General features: G+C 45.7%; 2 protein-coding genes and 1 pseudogene across 2 annotated transcripts; 1 reads left to right on the top strand and 2 right to left on the bottom strand.

The window, feature by feature from the left end:
• Positions 1 to 1712: 1712 nt before the first annotated feature.
• LOC136653829 (olfactory receptor 4N5-like) lies at positions 1713 to 7892 on the bottom strand. Its single transcript, XM_066630710.1, has 3 exons — positions 7000 to 7892; positions 3275 to 3309; positions 1713 to 1750 (listed from the first exon to the last, which is right to left on the bottom strand). The coding sequence occupies exons 1-3, from the start codon at positions 7890 to 7892 to the stop codon at positions 1713 to 1715; spliced, it is 966 nt and encodes a 321-aa protein (XP_066486807.1).
• Positions 7893 to 16041: 8149 nt separating this feature from the next.
• On the bottom strand, positions 16042 to 16956 carry LOC136653828 (olfactory receptor 4N5-like). The gene has a single exon (XM_066630709.1). It carries the CDS (start codon positions 16954 to 16956, stop codon positions 16042 to 16044), a length of 915 nt encoding a protein of 304 aa, XP_066486806.1.
• A 3291-nt stretch (positions 16957 to 20247) lies between these two features.
• Positions 20248 to 21190, top strand: LOC136653827 (olfactory receptor 4N2-like; annotated as a pseudogene).
• Positions 21191 to 21627: the final 437 nt, after the last annotated feature.

Genomic DNA, 21627 nt, shown 5'->3' with positions numbered 1-21627 from the left:
AGAGAGAGCCATAGGGAAGATTTCTTTGAGGTGTGGTCTAATTTGGTAATCATCTTACAAGAGACGACTGTACCTTCATATGACATGATCTTAGGAAGCACTTTTCTTGGTAAGCCAAAAACTTCAGAAATCATTGCTCTTGAGAGAGATTTTTTTAAAGACAACAACCCCCAAGTTGAGGTTTCAACTCTGACTGGGTCTTACTCACTTTTGGGTGCTATGCTTCCACCCCCCCCCCCACTTCACAGTGTTGATCATCTACCCAGAACTATGTTATGACTGCCAGCTGACCAGCTCTCTCTGAAATACAGTAATACTTGCCATCAGTGCTTTTTTTGTAAAAAAAGTAATAAAAAAAAAAGTGCAGGAACTCACAACTTGTTAATCCTTTTATTTATTTTTAAACCATTTTTTATTGGAGAAATAAAATATTTTTATGTGCTTCCCCCCTAAAGATGAACTTACTTCTGAGTAGACATGCATAGGATTGGGCTGTCAATCTCCACATCCCCTTCCCCCTAGCTACTTTTTCTACACATGGGGAAAAATACTGTACAGGTGCACTTATATTGTGTAGTATGTAGTGTGGCACTACTTCGAGGAGAGGAAGCAGTGAATGGATTCCGAAAAATGGCTTACATGAGTCCCATGTAGTAAAATTACTCTAAGCAACTGTGGAAGTAAGAACAAAAAAGGAATTCTTACAGGAGAGGGGTCCTTAGGTGCACATAGAAACAGCTACATTTGCAAACAAGCGATTAAATATGGTTTAATTCAGGTATCAGAATACTCTGTGTCTTTGGGAAGGTGCTTGGCATGCAATTGTATGTTCTCTGCTGCCCTGAGCAGCTGCTGTGCATTGCTGGAGAGGAGCTGCAAACGCTGGCTGGCGGAGGGCATGCTTGTGGGGGAAGGATGAGGAGGATCTCTGGCAAGGCTGGACAGCACGTTGTACACAGGTAGAATCCCTTTTCACCTGCCCTTAGCATGTGAAAATGGGTGCAGCTATATATCTCTGCTAGGATTAAGAGCCCAAGCCTAGGCATGTCTACTCTGAAGTAAGTCTCATTCTAGTCAATGGAGCTTACTCCCAGGAAAGTGCCTAGGATTGCAGCCTAAGAGCCCAATCCTATGCATGTCTACTCAGAAGTCCACTTTAGTGAATGGGGCTTACTGTGGATAGAATGGCAGCCTTAGAGTCCAATCCTGTGCCTGTCTACTCAGAAGTAAGTTCCATTATAGTGAATGGGGCTTACTGTGGATAGGATGGCAGCCTCGGGGCCCAATCCTGTGCCTGTCTCCTCAGAAGTCAGTCCCAGTAGTGGCAGTGGGGCTTCCTCCCAGGAAAGTGTGGAGAGGACTGCAGCCTCAGAGCCCCTCCTCTGCCTATCTACTCAGGCTGCAAGGCTATGACACTTTCCCGGGAGTAAGCCCCATTGAACACAATGGAACTTACTTCTGAGTAGACATGCATAGGCTTGGGCTCTCAGGCTGCAAGGCTATGCACCCTTTCCCAGGAGCAAGCCCCATTGAGCACAATGAGACTTACTTCTGAGTAGACATGCCTAGGCTCGTGCTGCAGATTGGCACGGGGGCTGCACCAGCCAGCTGTCTTCCCCTCCTCCTCCACCAAGCCAATACCTGGGTGTTCCATGGGTGCTGCAGCCCATCTCCCTGGCTGGCTGGCTGGCTGTCTGTCCTCCTCCTCAGCATCAGCGCGTGTCCCCTGCGCCCTCCACCGGCTTGAAATCTGCACAGGGAAGGAGAGCGCGGGGGGAGGGGAGGCGGGCTGGGTTCAGGCAAGAGCTTGGAGATGGAGGCAGGAGGGGGTCGTTGTGCTGTCAGGCAGGGGCCAGGCACCTGCCCACCCTGCACCCCCAGCACCCACCCAGTGAATGCCTCTGTTTTGCTTCCCCCTCCTGGAATGCCTCCGAAGGGGAGGGGCCCCTGCAAAAAGGTGCCGGAACTCCATCCCCCTGCATTCCATTAGAAAAAAAACCCTGCTTGCCATAATACCTGCACACAGGAACCTGCATGAAATGTGCATTTCAAAAAGAGAAATGCCACAGGTTCTAAAAATACTGCATCTGACACTAAATTCCATGCTTATACTCTATGACCAAAGAATCACAGAACAGATACATACAAACTCACATATGTTGTTCATGAAAAACTAGGAATTTTAAAAAAAAATCTATATTACTTGTAAAATTTGCTCTTCCCAAGGGGAAAAAAATACATTTTTTTCTTTGAATTTTTCACTCATAAAAATGTACATAATTGTCAAGTCATCATTTGCACTGTTAAAAACAGCAAATATAAAGATTTTTGTCAGTTGAGTGGAGAAGAAAGAAAGAAAGAAAGAAAGAAAGAAAGAAAGAAAGAAAGAAAGAAAGAAAGAAAGAAAGAAAGAAAGAAAGAAAGAAAGAAAGAAAGAAAGAAAGATCTATCTTGAGGGGTAGGAATAGAATGCTCATCCCCTTCATTCTTTTTTTTTGGGGGGGAGGCTTTCCTGGATTGACCTAAAGTCCTCAGGAATCAGCATCACTCTCCAGGTAATCTTGGAGATTTTAATAGGGTCTCCAGTAATTTTCAACTCTACAGTACACCAAGGTGAAAAAATAAATATATCCAGGCATCGCTTCTGAGTTGGAAGCCCTAATTGTGACTCACAAGAAAGGAAGAGGAACAAGGAGAAGAAATAAAATTAAAAAGGAGAGAGAGAAAATGAAGCAGCCCCTTACCTCTTGCTCCCTCCAAAGAGATGGCAGCCCTTCGGCAGCACAAGGGCTCTTGATCCTCATAGCTATCTTGCTTCTAGCCTTAGGAGAGCCAGAAGCTGGTGGGGAGAGGCATGCTGAGCTTCTTCCATCTGTCCCCTGGGGTCTTATTAAAAAGTATAGCAAAAACTATAGCTTTCCCCGTTCTGTTTCAAAGATACTATTGAGCAGCATGTGTGAGAGAATCCGATTTTGTGTTTCTTTCCCTAGCAGGGCCGGCCTTTGGAGCTGTTGGGCACAATTTCAAATATTGTTTGCAGGCTCCCCATTGCACAGCCCCTCTGCTCACAATGATGAGTGGCAGGCCCTGACTGATGGGACCTGGCATGAAGTGCATCTTCCCAGAAGTAGGCAGTGGTGACATGATAACATCAGCGTGTCACCAATAATTGCTTCCGGAGGGGGGGGGATTTCAGGCCAATAGGACACAAGGGTGGGCGTGAGGGTCCTCCAATGGTGGCGAAGCCCTGCTAGCCACACCAACCTTGTGACACCTTGGCATGCCAGAGAATGAAGAATGAGTTGCTGGCTGTGGCTGCAGGAGATCCATTTGTCCCCCTAGCGCGGGTCCCATCCAGGCATAGGGTCCCATTGGGCCCCATTGCCCAACCTCTCTACAGCTGGCTCTGTTTCATAATTATTTGTTTCAAAATTTGTTCTGGTTGCTGCCCAGATGCTAAATACAACCAGGTTGCCCATTTCTATCATGCCTTGGATAAAATGTATGGGAAACCTGGAAGGGCATGATATTTGTTGTGACACAGCAGTGGACAACGTCCAGATCTGTTCTTGTGCAGCTCATCATTTTGGCTGAGGGATTTAAAAGGTCATTTTGATTGTGGCCTTTTCACATTTTGGGCCCAATTCCCCAATCCCCGCCCTCCCCCAGGCGCCAAGCAAGCATGCTGTATTCTGCAGGGGGTGGGCAGAGCAGGAGACTTAGGAAGGGAAAGAGGTTTAAATCCCCTTCACCCTCTGTAAGCCTCCCACCCTGCAGTGGGTCTCCTCCCCGCAATGGGTCTCCAGCAACTGGTGTTAAGGAATGGTGTCACTCCAGGTGCCTGCTACAGTTAGACTTGACTCTGATATATGATCAAGCGGCTAAGAGTGCAGTCCCGCAGTTTGAGAAATGCTGCTATACAAGTTATAGAACTGTGCAGCGTGATCCTAACCTGCCCTGGAGTAGGCAGGGCAGCAGGCCTGCGCTGCGTCCAAGGCAGGATTGGGGCTGTTGTACCCTGCCCAGAAAGGCAGCACCTGTTGGTAGACAGGGGTGGGTCTGTCCAGTGCCGCTGAGACCAAATAAGCAAGACACTGAGAGGTGGAAGGCTATGAAGGTTCTTTATTGTTTCAACAAGACACGTCTGTGGCCTCTGGGAGACTCAGCTCAAATCCAGAAAAAGCACTCTTCAAAGGAGTGGGACACTTTTTATACAATTCTAGGAAAATGTAGACTTCTCATTGGCTGAAGTTTGACATCATAGATGGGGCTGACGTTTAATAGGCTATAAATAACTTTAGAGGCACCTGATAGGCTTGCTTCAGGTTACAGTTTCCATAAAAGGTAAAATTAAACAATTAAACATATTGAATTACAAAGTTTTCAAGAACCAGTAGAGTGTGCTGTAACATTATTTTATCCAGGACTGACCTGGCATTGACCATTTGGCAGAACTTCAGACCCATTTCTTGGCATACATCTCCCTCAGACTCTTCCTGATTAGGATAGCCTTGCTTGAGCTACCTGTCTTATCTCTTCTGTGTTCCTTTCTCTTGTTTTAATCCAAACATGTTTCTAAAGCATTACAATACAGGCTACAGAGATACAGGCTTAGTGAATGCTTTTGCCAAGACATCTGCCTCTGCCAAAGTTGTCTGTCCAAACTGGTATTTGCTTATCTGAGTTCATTCCAGACTCTGAGACTCAAGCATCTTTAGTCAAACTTAAGCCTTATTGCTTTTAATAGAATCAAGCAGTTAAAACTTATTTCTATTGACTACTATGTCTCCATATATGTTGGTTACACTTTAGGGCAAAGACTATTTTACTTATATGTGTCTCTTCCTTATTAACACAGTTTTTGAAACTCAAAGTCCCAGCTTCTGTGAGACTTCTGTGAAAGTTACAAACAGCTTCTAAAAAAATTCTTTCAGTGTTTTAATGTAAGGCTTCTAGCTAAGGTAATGACACTGTCTTTTGCCCTAAAAAGCATGAAAGAACAGGTAGACTGTCTTTGCTAAGATGGGTATTCTGCCAAATGATGCCCATCTGCTCGTTGTTATCTCTTTTAGTTGCAATTCAAACAAAGAGAGCTTTCAAAGGCAGAAGTTTTCCCTGGTACTTTCTACTTCTTCTCGCCTCCTCCTTACTTTCAAAAAAAAGGAATAGCCTTGTCTTTATCTAACTAAAATATGTGTTGCCTTCTAAAGTTTATCTCTCGCCAATGTCTGTGGTTAGCTAGCTAGATGCTTTGTTAGTTTGCCAAGAAGCATTGCCAACTGATAGCTGAGCAGTGAATTCTTTTAAGCTTAATGAGCAGAAAAGCTTTCCCCTAATTTCATGCTTTTCCTGTGTTTTTCTTGCCCCCCCCCCCATTTTGGTTCTTTGTTGCACTGTGTTGATGGTTGCTACAGGTTTGGCTGGGGGAGGGGGGTCTGAGACAGGTAAGCAGGCGTCAGGTCTGAAAGTGGTTCAGCTCGAGGCAAGGGGAATTGCTTCCCCTTACCCTGGTAAAGCCACAGCAGCCCCAATGGGGCTATTCCGATCTGCACCACTTTAAGAGGTAGCACAAATTGGAGCAGCTCAGGACTGTCCTGGGACGCCTGGGAATGGGGTTAGGATCCGGCATAACCACTGGATCATGGCCCGCATCCTGCTCCCCATCTGACTACCCCTGGGAACGCCTGCCCTCCTCCCGCCCCAAAACACCTCTCTCCCACCTCCTCCCTGCCGTCCCCACACCCTACCCCAGACCCCTGCATTGGCTGAGCTCACCCTCTCCCTGGGCCCACATTGGCACAGGGAGGCTAGTGCACATCTGTACACCAGCCTATCTGCCCATTGAGTGGCGCAAAAGTGCTTTATGGCACTTTTGTGACACTCCTGGGCAGGCACAAGGGACTAGCGGGGTCCCAAGGGCGCATTAGGATTGCACCCTTAGTCTCACAATATCCCTGTGAGGTAGGTTTGCCTCATTACCTACACATTTCCTGGTCACATCTGGTGATGCAAACATCTTATGTGATGCCATCTGGTGTAGCATTTCCTCCCCCCCCCCCCAATGTTACTTCATGGGCTACTGCATGGCAGTGAATGGAAAAATGCTGAGCACAGTGACATTCCGCCACATGCCTGCTCCAATGAGATGTTACCAAGAGACGTGAGTGATGGATGTGGATCAACCTCAGCATCAGTCACAGCTTTCAAGTAAGCTCTGGTTTAACATGAAATACTCTCTAAAAGGGGGTTTCTCCACAGATTATGCCTGCTCATTCCTAACACTGCTTTTCAAAATGACTCATAGAATAGATTGAAAATTATACACTGAACTCTTGTATGATTTTATTTATTATGAATACTCTTCATTATTATCATTATGAGAGAGCATATCCCACATTTTATGTTCAAGGAATGCAACATATATGCGCTTCAAGTCTTTGTCAATGCTGAGATTTGGTAATCTTGGCAAGTAATTACAGTTACTGAGTAAATCATAGGGCATTATTACTGTAACACAAGGACTGTGTGATGAGTGGGGAGGGAGGAGAGGCTTCAAAAAATGCCGCCACCGTGTGAGGCACGCAAGCACACACAACCCATGCACTTTTGCATGTGTGCTGTGAGCGCTTGCTCACCTCAAATTGCAATGACGCTTTTCGAAGGACTCCAGTGGGGGGGCCCTGCCACCCCACCCACTGCATGTCACTGCTGCAAATAGTCCAACACAGCCCAGAACTGTTTGGAGGCCTGTTGGGGGTCTATTGTTTGAATTAATTTGTAACAAGCACTTCATGGTGGAGATGATTCAACCACACATTTCATACCTCTAACAGAGTTTCTGCAGAGTTACCAGACACTCACTAGTGTGTGACTCTCCACTACAAGAATCTTGAACATAAGAACAACATTTTTGAAAAAGCAAAGCCTTTCTTTCCTAGTATGTTCTGGTTTTCTGTGACTCGTTCCTTCAAATTCTATATTTTTTTCAGGTATTTCCACATAGCAGCTTTGATCTCTTTGTTCCTCAGTGTGTATATTATGGGGTTCATCAAAGGGAAGACCACAGTGTGGAAGAAGGCCACAGTCTTGTCAAATGGAAAGTTCTGGAATGGGTGGCAGTAGATGTAGATGGCAGGACCAAACATGACAAACACAATGATGATGTGGGAAATGCATGTGGAAGAGGCTTTGCTCTTCCCAAGTCTGGAACCTGTCCTCACTTTGACCAGCAGGGCCCCATAGGAGATGAGGAGGAGGATGAAGCATATGACAATGACCAAACCGCTGCTGACAAACATAATGAACTCTGTCATGTAGGTATTGGTGCAAGCTAGCCTGACAAAATGAGTGACATCACAGAAGAAATTGTCCAACTCATTGGGGCCACAGAAGGGAAGTGGAAGGATGAAAAAGACCTGGATAATGGAATGCATGAAGCCTCCAGCCCATGAACTTCCCACCATTGTCCAGCAAGCCATCCTGGTCATTACAGTGGCATAACGCAGTGGGTGGCAGATGGCCACATAGCGATCCAGAGCCATGGCAATTAGAAGGAATGTCTCAGCCCCACCCAGGAAATGAATAAAAAAGATCTGAGCTATGCAGGCCTGGTAGGAGATGGTTCTGTGGCCAGAGAAGAGATTTGCCATCATCTTGGGAGGGGTGACGCAGCTGTAGCAGATGTCCAGCAAGGCTAGACTGGCCAGGAAGAAAAACATGGGGGATCCCAGGCGGGGGTCATTCCATATTGTCACAATGATCAGGATGTTCCCAGGTAGGATGATGATATAGAAGAGTAGGAGGAGAGCACAGAGGAACAGCTGCAGCTCCCATCTCTGTGATAACCCCTGGAGAATGAACTCCGTCACCACTGTGTGATTTCCTTGCTCCATCCTTACAGTGCATAGTCCTGCAATCGAACATGTGATTCAGCTACAGTATTGTCAGCGTTATACACCTTGAGATACATGGAATCAGTGGGTGGGCTAGCTAGGAGAATTATGTCTGGGCATTCCGCTTACGTAATGATGTCTAATCACTAGGAGCCAACTTCAGCTCCATGTGAAAGGCAATGTTATGAATTCAGAGCACTCCTCAGAGAACTGGGATTGGCAGTGTCTTCATAGGCATCTAACTTGTGGGAAATCTTGAAATTCCTCCAAACAATATCCAACAACTTGGGTGCCCCCCCCCCACACACACACACACATGTGAGAGAGGGGGGCGTCACAAGGTGGTACGTTCTGGAAGATTTATTCTGCAGCTGGTGCTTCTGAAGACATAACCTTCTAGCAAACACATTTCAAGAAATCATTTCCTTGTAAGAAAAGGACTTCAGAATTCTTTGCTCCTGAGAAAAATTGTGTGTATAAATTACCAGCTTGAGACTCACCTTTCACTCTGTATTTTTTTTGTCTTCTGAGGCTACCTTTTCTTCTTTCACTTAACTTCCTGCCCATCAATGGCCCATCCTACGCTCTAAATCACTGCTACTCAATGTACCATCAGTACGTGCTAAAGACAGGAAGTGGTCTCTGCATAGCCGGGTGTTCCTGTCTGTCTTATGTTTGGCAGGAGGGCCAGACCACAACCCATGCAGAGCATGTGGGCTGAGTGCTTGAGTGCCTCACACGGCAGTGGCGCTTTTCAAAGGACTCTGGTGGGGATGCTCTGCCTCACCTGCCTTCCCACCCACCACATGTCCCTGCTATATGCTTCATGCATGCACATGGCTGCTATTTGAATTAGAAAAACACCACCAAGGGCCCAAGTACATGCTTAGCATAGTGCATACTTGGCCATGTGATATCCAGTAAAGCAGGAGGCAGCTCTCCAGGTAAGCAGGGGAAGTAGAGAGACTGCAAAATCAGTCTGCAGTTACTTTGACTAGAGGAAAAGGGCAGCTGAAAGATGGCTTAACATTTTTAGGTGAAATTATCAGAAAGGGTACTAAGGTACAGGCTCCCCCTCATATCCATAGAGGATACATTCCTTCCCCCCCCCCCCCACGAATACTGGAAACCATGGGGGCTATAACTAAGCGGTCCCTGCTTCCTGTCAACATTCTCTGTTAATATTCTCTGAGTTGTCCTTCTACCGTTCTGGCTTCCTACCTGCTTGCCTTCCTAGAAGCATTTTGCTTCTTTTGAGCTCTGCCTGTAATCTCAGTAATAAAATTTGACCATCTCTGTGTCTGTTTTTTCCCCTTTCCCCATTTTAATCTCCAGTACATTTTTTCTTGATTTGATCAAACAAGCCTGCTTTTTTCTTTCATGACCGAATTGCCCTCCAACTCAGCCAAAATATGACCCCCCAAAAAAGATGTGTCCATTTGTGCATGTGCATATGTGTGGACAGAAGAGCAGAAATGTCTTTTGTGCCCTCCCTCCTTGTGTGACTCAGCATGAGGGTTGTTGGTGAACAGATAGGTGGAAGGCTTAAAATGTATCCTGAACTCACACTGCTGGTGGCAGCAAGCATCTACTGTACATATATGACTGTAGTGCATCACATGTGCGCTCGTCATGATCTGAGGGTAGGGGGTACTGCAGATTTACAGAGATGAATTGGGTCCTTCTCAGCAACACCCTGAGTATCGTCACAGTTACAAAAACATCGTAAGTTTCAAGTGGTCACTCATCCAAAAGCCACCCTGAATCTGGTGTGATGGCATGAGACCGAAAACTACTCATTGCTTGGGTCGAGTGGTCTGCCTGTGTGTGAGTGGTTTCTGTGGTACTCTTGTTGGGGTGGGTGTTGTATAATCACAACACTAATAATTTTTGAACAGGGCTGTGTGTGTGTATGAGTGTGTGTGAGTGTGTGGGTGGGTGGGTAGGTGGATGGGTGGGTAGGTGAATGAATGGAAAGGGAGACTGTTCAGGCAGATAGTGTTATCTATGAACGTTCTTGGCTTTCCACATACATAATTCTATTCTGCTCCTTCCATGGCCACATTCACTGCCCAACCTCTCCTGCCTCCTCTCACAGCAAGCCAAACTCTGTGTTTTCCAAGGATAAGTTTTTTTAGTTCTCTAAAATAATAATTTAATAATAATGTCATAATTTAACAATAATCAATTAAAATTGATTTTCAAAATGCCGAATCCAAATTCCATGCATGCACATGGCAATATCAAATCAGAAGTTTTCAAAGAAAAGAAAAAAAAATTCTAAATGGAAACTTTTGACAGTAGGTTGTTGTGTTTAGAAAAAAATCTTTGTGTTCTTTGAGTTTGTCTCGTGAAAACACATGCAGCTATTTAATCATCATTTGCAGTATTAAAAATAATGAACATTTTGTACAGTTTACGCTCCCTCAGTGACGGTGGTTCAGATAAACCAATATTGCTTTGAAAGACAATGGAGTGGAGTGGAGAAGGACAGAGAACAACAGAAATCCAAGAGGTTTCCCAAGGAATACTGCCCTTTAATGGCCTTGAGGCAGAGGGAGAGAATGCACCCACTGCACCTCTCAAGGATGGCACTCCAGGGCACACTGCCCCACACTGATGGCAGGATTGCCACTTCTGTAAGGGCACTATAGAAAAGAACAAAAAGGAAGCTCCCTACCATGCTGCTCTCGTGGTTTCATCAAACCCAGGCATGCCACACTTGTGGTTTTATTTGATGGACTGGTGCACACTGTCCCTGTAAATAAAGCCAGATGATTTCTAGCTTGAAGGAAACTGCATGGGAAACAAGGCAAGGTGGTGGATGTTTCAATTCTCACTCAGGAAGGAAGCAGTAAGCAGATTCCTGGGGCTTGCTCCAGCATCTGGCTGGAGGGGGGCGGTGGCAGATTTGAGGTGAAGAGCACCCCAGATCTCCTGCCTCCTCATTCCTCTCGTAATTTGCTGCTGATGCAATCCACCTTGCCCCATGGTTGGCCAGCAGTGCACCTCTCCATTCATTTCTCCATTTTCCTCGCTTTTTTCCTGTGCTTAGCAAAGAGGTGGGCAAGCAAGAGCACAAAGGACACTGGAAAGTTGAAAGAGAAATAACAGAAGAAAAAGATGGCTGGACAGTGGAGATGAAGCAGCCACTTACCACCCGCTTCCTCCAAACGGCAGTAGCAGCCCTTCAGGCAGTGCAGGTCTTCCAGGTTCCCATCACTATATTGCCCGAAGCGAGCCAAAGATGAGGAGCTGTGTTTCCAAGGTCATGCTGTGCCTGAATGTGCAGATCTTTCCATTCATCCCCAAGGCCCTTATTAAGTGTTGCCACCCAGCAAATTTCCTGTTTGTTCTTCTTCGAGGATATTGATTAGTAGAGTATGCCAGAAAATCACACTCATTTATTTCTTTAACATTTCCTTCCACTCCTGTCCCACCTTCTGCACAGAGGACATGTAGGCTGGCCATAGCTATGGCCAGTAAGAGACCTCTGCCTTTTAGGTGAACTTTGAACTTTGACCTCCAGATTTATTTTCCCCTGTTCTCAATGCTTTCCATTGATGGGTTATCAATGTAATGTTGATGGTGGCTTCCTTGTTATTTTAATCAAGGGTCTCCAGAGTGAGGGCCACATTGTATATTTTACACATTTTCATGGGTTAAAAAAAATCAGTTTCTTAAATGAATGAATTAAATTTAAATGAATGAATAGGTTGTACTGGGATCTTTTTTGGAATCGGCACGATATGATTCAGAACAAAAGAGAAATGTGACAATTACAAAGAAACAAAGAAAGAATTACAAAGAAACAATGCCATGCTTAAACTTGATATAAAAATGATATAAAATTATATAAAAATGTCAGAGAATTTGCTAATTTTTGACCACCTCCCAAAAAAAACCATGCAGGTTGCTGAATGCTGGATAAATCTTCTGGTGGGCCTGATGTGGCCCCGGGGCTGTAGTTCGCAGACCCCTATCTTAGAGCGCAATCCTGCACCGGCTTTTCAGTGTCACGAACGTTCACACCACCGCAGGAGTTGGGGAGGCCATCTGGAACCAGCTCTTGGAGGCCAGATCCAGACTCTGCACTGTTGAGTTCACACTGACCGAGGCAGTCTGACGCAAGGGGTGGGAGAGGGTGTGGGAGGGTAGAACGGAGATGTTGAGGGGGCATTTGATTAGCGGGGCAGTGCAGGAGGCAAATCAGACACGGGAGGGGTGCTGAATTGGCCACGGTAGCACAGGCCAAATTCTAACCCCTGTTCCTGGCTCAATCAGCCTTACAATCAGCCTTACAGCCTTACAATTTTGCTGGTGCACAACTGAGTAGCCTTACAGGTGTGGCCGGGGCGTTACTCAGGGTAAGGGGAAAAATATTCCCCTTGCTGGATACAGTGCAAGCCACTAGACCTGGCTGTTCCAGCGCAAGTTCAGATTGGTCTGCCCTTGAAAGGTGCTTTGGGGACCAATAGGCTGAAAAGTTTGAGATGAAAATGAAGCAAGAAATAAAATTAGAAGGAGATTTGACCTTCTCCAGTAAATCAGTTCTGACGTTCTTAAAGAGTCAAAATATTTTGGCTTCTCTATGAGATAAAATAAGGTGTTTATCCAGTACACCATAATGGTTCTTGTAGATTTGTTATAGTTTTAGACACCCAAAGAGCCATCCTTGGTGGTTACTCACTTTCCGTCCCCCATTTGTGAAATGAGAACCTTTCTTTGTGAGGGTGAACCTAGTTCAGACTGTAAAGCAATATCTTTGGGGGGGGGGAAATCATATAAAGTCTAGCTGTCATCATGGTGGTGTGAACCCCCCCTCCAACCAAGAGAGTTCCCCTATGACTCGGGGAGAAAGAGAAAAAGCAGGTAAGAACATGCTGTGGAACAGTAGGTAACAAAGTGTGTGTGTGTGTACAAACACAAGTAGGCATAAGGCCAAACTATACTTTCCATGGACAGTCCATGATTATTGGAACTCCACACTTCTCCTGTATCTCAAAGAACAGTCACAGGGGACCCAATTTGGATTATGGCATCTGGGAAGAAACGTCAAATTCTTTGAGCATTTCTTGGTGTACCACTCCTTAGTGCCCCCCAAACTGCTGTTAGCCACAGAGGGGAAATTGTGTGGGTACAATTGGCCTGTAAGCTTCCCCCTCTGTGGCTAACAGCGGTTTTGAGAGCTGTTGAAACTGGGAAGATTAAAACTGGAAAATCAACATATTGGCAATGTCTTAAGCCAGTGTTCTTCAGCCTTGGGGTCAGGACCCCAATGGGGTCATGAAGCCTCAGCTGTGGGGTTGCGGCAATTTAAGGGAATGCAAAAAGCTTGAAGACCTCTGGACTAGAGCTCCACCAGGTAAAGGGGGAGAATCTGGTGTACATCTTTTGGTACCAGGAAATTATATCCCAGTCATGCTCAGGTTCTTGGCAATTGTGCTAAAATAGCGTTCACTAGTGTCAGACTTCATGGTAACTTTTTCTGCTCTAACAAGAATATCTGGCTACAGTGAACAGTGCTGGGAGGGCATAACGGGTGGAGAGTGGGCAACAAAAGGGGTGGTGGTGCGCAGATAGGGTCCTGAGTGGGAGGCAGATCGACAGTGGGTCCCCAGTCTCATACTTCATTTCTTTATTTGTTGGGGTTGTGGCATACAAAAGGTTGAAGACCCCTGTTATAATCAATACCTCCATACCCTGACTTTCTAGCCTGGATATTGGTGGTTTGGGCAATTTACAACACAGATGCTTCAGCATTCCAACACGATTAGTAATAGAAATGCAAAATCCTCTGGAGAATTATATTCTAGGATTATCTTATAGACTTTAAATTAATTTATAACAAGCATTTACGAGTGGCAGATTTATAATCTCATCTTGTCCTAACATGTCATAAATCTGATGCAGGTCTACACATCCAAGAAAGTGGAATTAAAGAAAATAAATTCAATAGAGTCCTCAAATACTATGTACTGATTTTATTTCATTTGTCACCCCCAATTTTTTATGGCTTCAGCAATTTCTCCATATCAGCTTTGCTTTCTTTGTTCTCAGCATCACGGAGTTCATACGTAGAAAACCAGAATGTGGAAAAAGGTCAACACTTTCTTAAGGGGAAAGGACCCCAAAAGATGACTGTAGATCTCAGTGACAGGACTGAACATGATGAAGGTGACTAACAAGGAGAAAGCTTTGCTCTTCCTTTGGTTGGAGACTGGTCCTTATGTTGACCAAGAGGGTCTCATAAGGGATGAGGAAGAGGATGAAACATGTGATGGTGGCCAGACTGATTTTGACAAACCTGGCAAATCTAAAGGGTAGGTTTGCCATCTGGGCAAGGAATCCTGGACAATCATCCCAAATGAACACCAAAAAGAGGGCTCTGCAGACTGGAAGAATTGCCCTGCAGATCCATTTCTATAGATGCTCTAGATGTAGGAATGGGAACAAAGGCAATACAATATGCACAAAAAGTCTCTGTCTCCTTAAAGCAGTTTACATATCTTAATGAAGAGGTCAATGTGTGTTCATATGAATACAATTCAGACATTCAGAATTGTTCTGTGCCTCAGTGTGTGCATGGCATAACCACACCTTTGAATTAATACTGACTGCTGCTGTGATCACCTGCTTTTAATACCTGGATAAAGGAGAGAAAAGTGCAATTACAAGGTAGAACTCTGAAATACCTTCTATAGCACAGCCTGGATCATTAAGAAAAAAATGGAATTACTCTAATTTACTCTTTTTAGTAGTAGTAGTAGTAGTAGTATGCTCTGAACAATTTTTTCCAATGAACTGTTGAGCTGCCCCAAGAATTTTGTAATGCTAAATGCAAAACTACTTGACAAGAAAGGCAGGATTTTTCTTGCCCATGATCTTGCAACATTACGCCTCTGTGCCAACTTCATGAGGGAGCTTGCGTTGGCCAAGCTTGGCTGACGCAAGGCTCTGGGGAGGGCAGGGAGGAGGTGGGAAGGAGGCGTTCCAGGGTGGGGGGAGGGTGGTCCCAGGGACGGGTGGGCGGGGAGTGGGAGGCAGGGCTGGGACCTGTCTGATTTGCTGGATCCTAGCCCCCCTTTAACTGAGCAACTGCACGCTGCTCCGCTCTCCTCGGGCTTCACCTCCAGAGGTGGCGCAAGTCCAAGGAGACCTATTGGGGCTGCAGTGGCTTACCCAGGTGTAAGGGAAAGAGTTTCTCCTTGCCTCCAGCTGAGCCACTTTGGGCCCCTATCTTGTGCTGGATACAGTGCAGGCCTCCTGTTCCAGCTTAAGATAGGATTGCCCTGAACGACATTGTCTGGAATATTTTGCCAAAAACATGGTAGACATTCTGTAGAGCACACAGGCATTGTATTAAAATCCCTGGGCAAAGCACATGAGGTCAGGATGAATGAGCTTATTTTGAGCTGTACCTGAAAATGCTGCATATTCTACAGAATACCTAGGTATTGTATTAAAATCCCTAGGTAAAGTATATCAGGTCAGACTGAAACAAGTTTGTTTTGTTCCATTGTATGATACATGGGACAATTCTGCCTGCCAACTTCACAATTGGTGGATGGCACATTCCACTGGTGGAAGAAAGAGGCCACCGCGATGGGAGGAATGGGGGCATTTCTGGGTGGGAAGGGGGGAGATACCAGGGCAGGGAAGTGGCAGGAGGGGTGCTTCTGGCAGCAAAGGTGCAATGGTCCCATCTTTTACAAACCTCCCAGCTCCCTTTCCCCCCTTGGACATACGCCACCAAAATAGATGGCATATATCCAGTGAGATCCATATGCAGTCCCAGAGCTTATGGGAAAATAAGTAAGAATATTTAAATTCACCTACCATTTGCTTTTTGGTCACCATCCCACCATAGGATGCCGTGTATGCTTTTTGCTGAGGCTGCTCTGGTGCCAGTGGTGGAGGATAGGATTGGGGCCATTATTTTTTAGAACTAATAAGAGCAAGAGATGCTGATATAGTAGCCTTGAGATTCTATAAGTCTACCAGACCGCTGCTAGTGATCCACAGCGAATTCTCCTTGGTCAGGCAGGCAGAGAGTGGAATTCAAAGAATTAAAACACAAAGTAAACAATAAAACACTCAAGCATTGCATCAGTGTGTCCTGCTTTTCTTTCACACAGAAGCCCCAGTTTCACTTCTTTATCCATTTCCTCATGGCAACTTTGATCCCCTTGTTTCTCAGGGTGTAGATCAAGGGGTTCATCAAGGGGAAGACCACAGTGTGGAAGAAGGCCACCACCTTGTCAAACGGAAAGTCCTGGAAAGGACAACAGTAGATATAGACGGCAGGACTGAACATGATGAAGACGATGATGATATGAGTGACACAGGTGGAGGAGGCTTTGCTCTTTCCTTCAGTGGAGCCTTTCCTCACTTTGACCAGCAGGACTCCGTACGAGATGAGGAGGAGAATGAAGCTTGTGGTGGTGACCAGACCGCTATTGACAAACATGACGAACTCTAGAGAGTACGTATTGGTGCAAGCTAGCTTGATGATCTGGGTGACATCACAGAAGAAGTTGTCCAGCACATTGGGGCCACAGAAAGGGAGTGGGATTATGAGAATAACCTGGATCATGGAGTGCACAAAGCCTTCAGCCCATGAACCTATCACTAAAGTCCAACAAATCAGTCTGGTCATCACAGTAGCATAACGCAGTGGGTGGCAGATGGCCACATATCGATCCACAGCCATGGCGATAAGGAGGCAGATCTCAGCTGCACCCAGAAAGTGGATGAAAAAAATCTGAGCTATGCAAGCCTGGTAGGAGATGGTTTTACAGCCAGAGAAGAGATTTGCCATCATCTTTGGAGGTGTGACACAGCTGTAGCAAATGTCCATCAAGGCCAGGTTAGCCAAGAAGAAAAACATGGGGGAACCCAGACGGGGCTCATTCCAAATAGTCACAATGATCAAGATATTTCCAGGTAGGATGATGACATAGAAGAGTAGAAGGAGGGCAGCAAAGAACACCTGAAGCTCCCATCCCTGGGACAATCCCTTGAGGATGAACTCTGTCACTACTGTATGATTCTCCTGTTCCATCCTTACAGCGCATAGACCTGTAGTGAAACAGTTGGGGAGACGTGAAACAGGAGAATAGTATTTTTTCCCCCAGTACTCTTAAGAGACATTGTTATCATTGCGCAATTTGATGGCAGGGTGGTCCACAGAACCACAGCTGGATGATCCAGCTAAGCCACAGGAGTAGAATACATCTGCACTAACTGGTTTTTGGGCAACCCAGGATTCAATTCCAGCTTCATTTGAAAACAAGCACATCATACAATATTTTTTGTCTTCGTGGTTAGTGGATGCTGCAGTGCCTGAAGATGCAGACTTGAAGAACCAAAAAGAAAAAAAGGTCACAAAATATAAAGATTTGAAACTGAAGTCAAAGCTAAAATTGCGCCAACTGTTGTCCGCACTCTGGGTGCAATACCAAAAGGCTTGGGGAAATCCTGTGACTTACATTGGGGGGAGGATGATTGACGTATTTCTTCTCCATACCCTTGTTCTATTGTTTGCTGTGGCTGGAAGCAGTTCCAGTTTCTGATGGTCCCAGCCAAGCACAACCCCATGGCACACAGCCTAATTTCCCTCTAAGAGGACATGGTTGTTGATTTTTGAACAGAAACAAAGAGAGTTTAACAGTTCCAGGTGCCCTTAGCTGGGACACCCCCCCCCCCCCCAAATGGGACAGGGAGCCAGCAGAATGGCTTTCTGGAGATTTCCCACCTGCTACAGTTGCACCTGCCTGCTTCCACTATTGTGTATTTTATATTTTGTGTATTTTATAAAGATAAATTTTATTCATTTTACAATGTATATTTTATATATTTATTTTATCATGTATTTTATATTTTGTGTATTTTATAAGGATCACAAACATTAGCATGATATGTCATGTCTCCAAGGCTTTCTGATCCTATGGAATCTAACCTGGATAGCGCTTCTCCATGACTGGGGAAGAGAAAAGCAGCTAATAAAACCATCTGGAATTTTCCTGGGGAATGCTTGCTGTGGAAAGGGAGGTGTTTGGCAGGCATGTTGTCAGCCCAGACCTCTGATGATCCAGCTGAGCCTCCCTTCAGTTTTTGAAATTGCCCTTAGACCTCCAAAGTTATCTTCACAGCCATAATGCCCAGAAATATGCATTTTATGAAATGTGCATTTTAAACAGAGAACCGCCACAGGTCCTTCAAATACTGCATCATACCCTAAATTCCATGCTTGTCTTTTGAGATCAAAGAATGGAGAGAGAGAGGGAGAGAGGGAGAGAGAGAGAGAGAGAGAGAGGAGCAACCCCTTACCTCTTACTCCCTCCAAAGAGAAGGCCTCCCTCAAGCAGCACAAGGGCCCTTGATCCTCACAGCTTTCTTGCTTCTGGCCCTGGGAGAGCCAGAGGTGAGGAGATGCAGGCTGAGCCCTGGTGTGCCACTTGTCCCCAAGGGCCTTATTAAACAGTTGAGCCTATAAACGAATGCTTTTTTCAGTTCTTTTTCAAGGATAGTAGACTAGTGGCTAAAACTGTGGATCCCTTTTGGAATATTTGTATAGATGAGATCTGATGGCTGTTGTTTTCAGACAAACAGCATAAACAAAAATGTTATTACAGAGATAATTTAATGCTGAATACAATGCAACAAACTGAATTAAGTTATCTGTATTCTGTCAAAGTTTGTAACCAGATAACCAGGAGGGGGGAAAAAAAACCTGCGGTATGTACAGTGGATGTCCTTAACTCAAAGCTGGTCTTCTGCCCTGCAGTGGGTCTCCTTGGACCTGCAGCGGCTCTTCAGCTGCTATATTTCCGAGGAGAGAAAGGCGGTGGGGAAGCTGCTGCTGGAGGATCCAGTGGATGCCATCACCACCAGATCCACCCCCTGCCTCGTTCCTCACCCTCCCCACCCAGTTTTGCCCCTCCTGCCCTCCCCCATTTCCTCCTATTGACCCTGCTCTCTTAGAGCCCAATCTTGAGCTTATTAGTGCCAACAGTACGAGTGTACCGCTGGCGCTGGGTGTCATAAACATGCTGTAAAGCACATTTAAGGCACCCTCCGTGTAGAGACCACTGGTGCTAGCCCAGCAGCAGTTGGCGCTGAGCCCATCACTGGACAGACACTGCCCGGAACAAGGGAAGAGCTTCAGGCAGCGATAAGGTTGGTTGGGGCAGGGGGAGGAGTTCCAGGGCAGGGAGAGGGCGGGGAGAGGGCACTGCAGGAGGAGGAACAGGGATGGGAGGGGGGTGGGACCTACAGAGCCCTGCTTTGCCAGCCCTTTGCTTTGCTCTGGCGGGTGGCCAGCAGTTCGGCACCACGTGCTAGTAATCTGCAGTCATCCTGCTGGTGCTGCACCAATGCACCACTCTTGTGCTGCTGGAGGGTGTTTTATGGCTGCTTTCCAACAGCCAGTAATGGTGGACCACTAGTTCCACCAGTGGGGCAGCCCAACAGGATTGGGCTGTTTAATTTATTATTGCACACCACTTCAGAACCCTACTGGCTGAAATACTGGAGTAAAAATGGAAGAAAAATGATGAGACGGAGCTTTGATCTGTTAACAGCAATGCAGAAAGTTAAGGCCAAGTTAAGATATATACTTGTTTGCATTTCATTTGGTGGGTGACAAATTCATTTATTTCATTTCCATCTCACCATTCAAGGACCCTCCAAAGAGAGCATAAGAACATAAGAACAGCCCCACTGGATCAGGCCATAGGCCCATGTAGTCCAGTATCAAGCTTGCTCTGTGAAGGAGGGAGGGGAGAGAGAGAAAGAGAGAGAGATCATAGAACTGAGCAAAAGCAGAGGAGGTAGTCAGAGAGGAGCTGTAAGGAAAAGGGACACTGAAGAACATAAGTGGTCCTGAGTTGCCAACTTTGTTGCTGCTTCCAAGCATTCAGCTAGCACTTCAGCTAAGTACTTCTGGTCATCAGCAGAGATGTGTCTTGCCTAATGGGACAGACTTTCTACGTAGATTTCAGTGCAATGTCACAGATATGTATACACTTTCAGGTATGTACAGGGTATACCCCTAAAAGGCATATTTGATTTTTAAAAACAATTATAATGACATTTTTACAATAGGTAGAACTTTTTATAATGGAATTTTGAAATCTTCACGGAAACAACTTTAAAAAAAATTAGTATATAAAAACAAGAATAAAATTAATTAAAAATCCTGAGCAATAGTGTGAGTGGGTGGTTTAAAGGTAGCAGAAGAAGAGAACAATCACACTCCTCTACACACTCCATAGAGCACAGAGCTCTATCAAATGTTCTTCTTATTTATAATGTTCTGTCCCCATGTTTTGTAGAAGATGGCAGCAGCAAGATGGAGAATGGAAACCAATCCATCGTGAAAGAGTTTGTGTTGTTGGGTCTCTCTCAGGCAAGAGAGGCCCAGCTGTTCCTATTTGTTCTCTAGCTTGTCTTCTACTCACTGATCCTGCCAGGAAACATCCTCATCATCATGACCATCCAAAGCGACCCCCGATTGAGCTCCCCCATGTACTTCTTCTTGGCCAATCTGGCCTTCCTGGACATCCGCTACTGCTCCGTCACCCCACCCAAGATGGTGGCTGACCTCTTCTACAACTGACAGACCATCTCCTACAAGGCCTGCATGGCTCAGCTCTTTTTTCTCCACTGGCTGGGAGGATCTGAGGTTTTCCTTCTCCTTGGCATGGCCATTGACCGCTATGTGGCCATTTGCCACCCATTGTACTATGCCAGCCTGGTGAGTCGACCCATCTGCAGTGCCATGGTGGCAGTATTCTGGTGCTTAGGATTTGTATACTCCATCATCCAAGTTCTTCTTATTGTTCCACTCCCTTTCTGTGGACCAAATGAGTTGGACAATTTCTTCTGTGACATCACCCAGATTGTCAAGTTGGCTTGCAATGACACTTATGCTCTGGAATTCTTCATGTTCTTCAACAGTGGCCTGTCCAACATGATGTTTCATCCTTCTGCTCATCTCCTATGGAGCCCTGCTGGTCAAGGTGAAGATGGACTCCTCTGATGGGAAGAGAAAAGCTGCTTCCGCTTGCATCACCCACATCATCATCATCTTCATCATGTTTGGTCCTGCCATCTATATCTATTGCCATCCCTTCTTGGACTTTCCTTTTGACAAGGTGGTGGCTATTTTCCACACAACAGTCTTCCCTCTGATGAGCCCCATGATCTACACACTGAGGAACAAGGAGATCAAACAAGCCAAAAGGAGGTTGTTGGGCAAACACAGACCTCTTGCTTGGCCAAGCCTGGTATAAACTCTGCCATTCTGAGCCCATGCCTAAACAACAGAACCTTTCTGCCTATCAAACCAAATTTGATACCAGTGGTCTAGCTTGAGAACAAACCATTCAAGTTAATTTTGGGCATGACAGCTACAGTGTGGACCTGGCAGAATCGCAGAAAACTGCCTTACCCAGTCTGCACCTTCAACAGGAAGCTTTCTACTTTCTGTTAATGTTCTCCTATGTCCCCCTTGCATGCAGGGTGCCTGCCTGCTTGTTGTCTATAAGGTTCAGTCTTATAATACCCTGTAAAAGCAAGATACATTCATTCTTAGCACTATTGGTAAGAATAAAAGTGAATTGGTGCCGGGGGGGGGGGGGGATGCAAGGTCATGGAGAACCGTGGATCACTGGATCCACAGATACCGGATCTGGGGATATCATGGTTGCCTGTACACACTTAGGGCCCA

This window comes from Tiliqua scincoides, chromosome 5 (assembly GCF_035046505.1).
Source record: "Tiliqua scincoides isolate rTilSci1 chromosome 5, rTilSci1.hap2, whole genome shotgun sequence".
Lineage (NCBI taxonomy): Eukaryota > Metazoa > Chordata > Lepidosauria > Squamata > Scincidae > Tiliqua > Tiliqua scincoides.
This window is presented reverse-complemented; position numbering and strand designations above follow the sequence as displayed.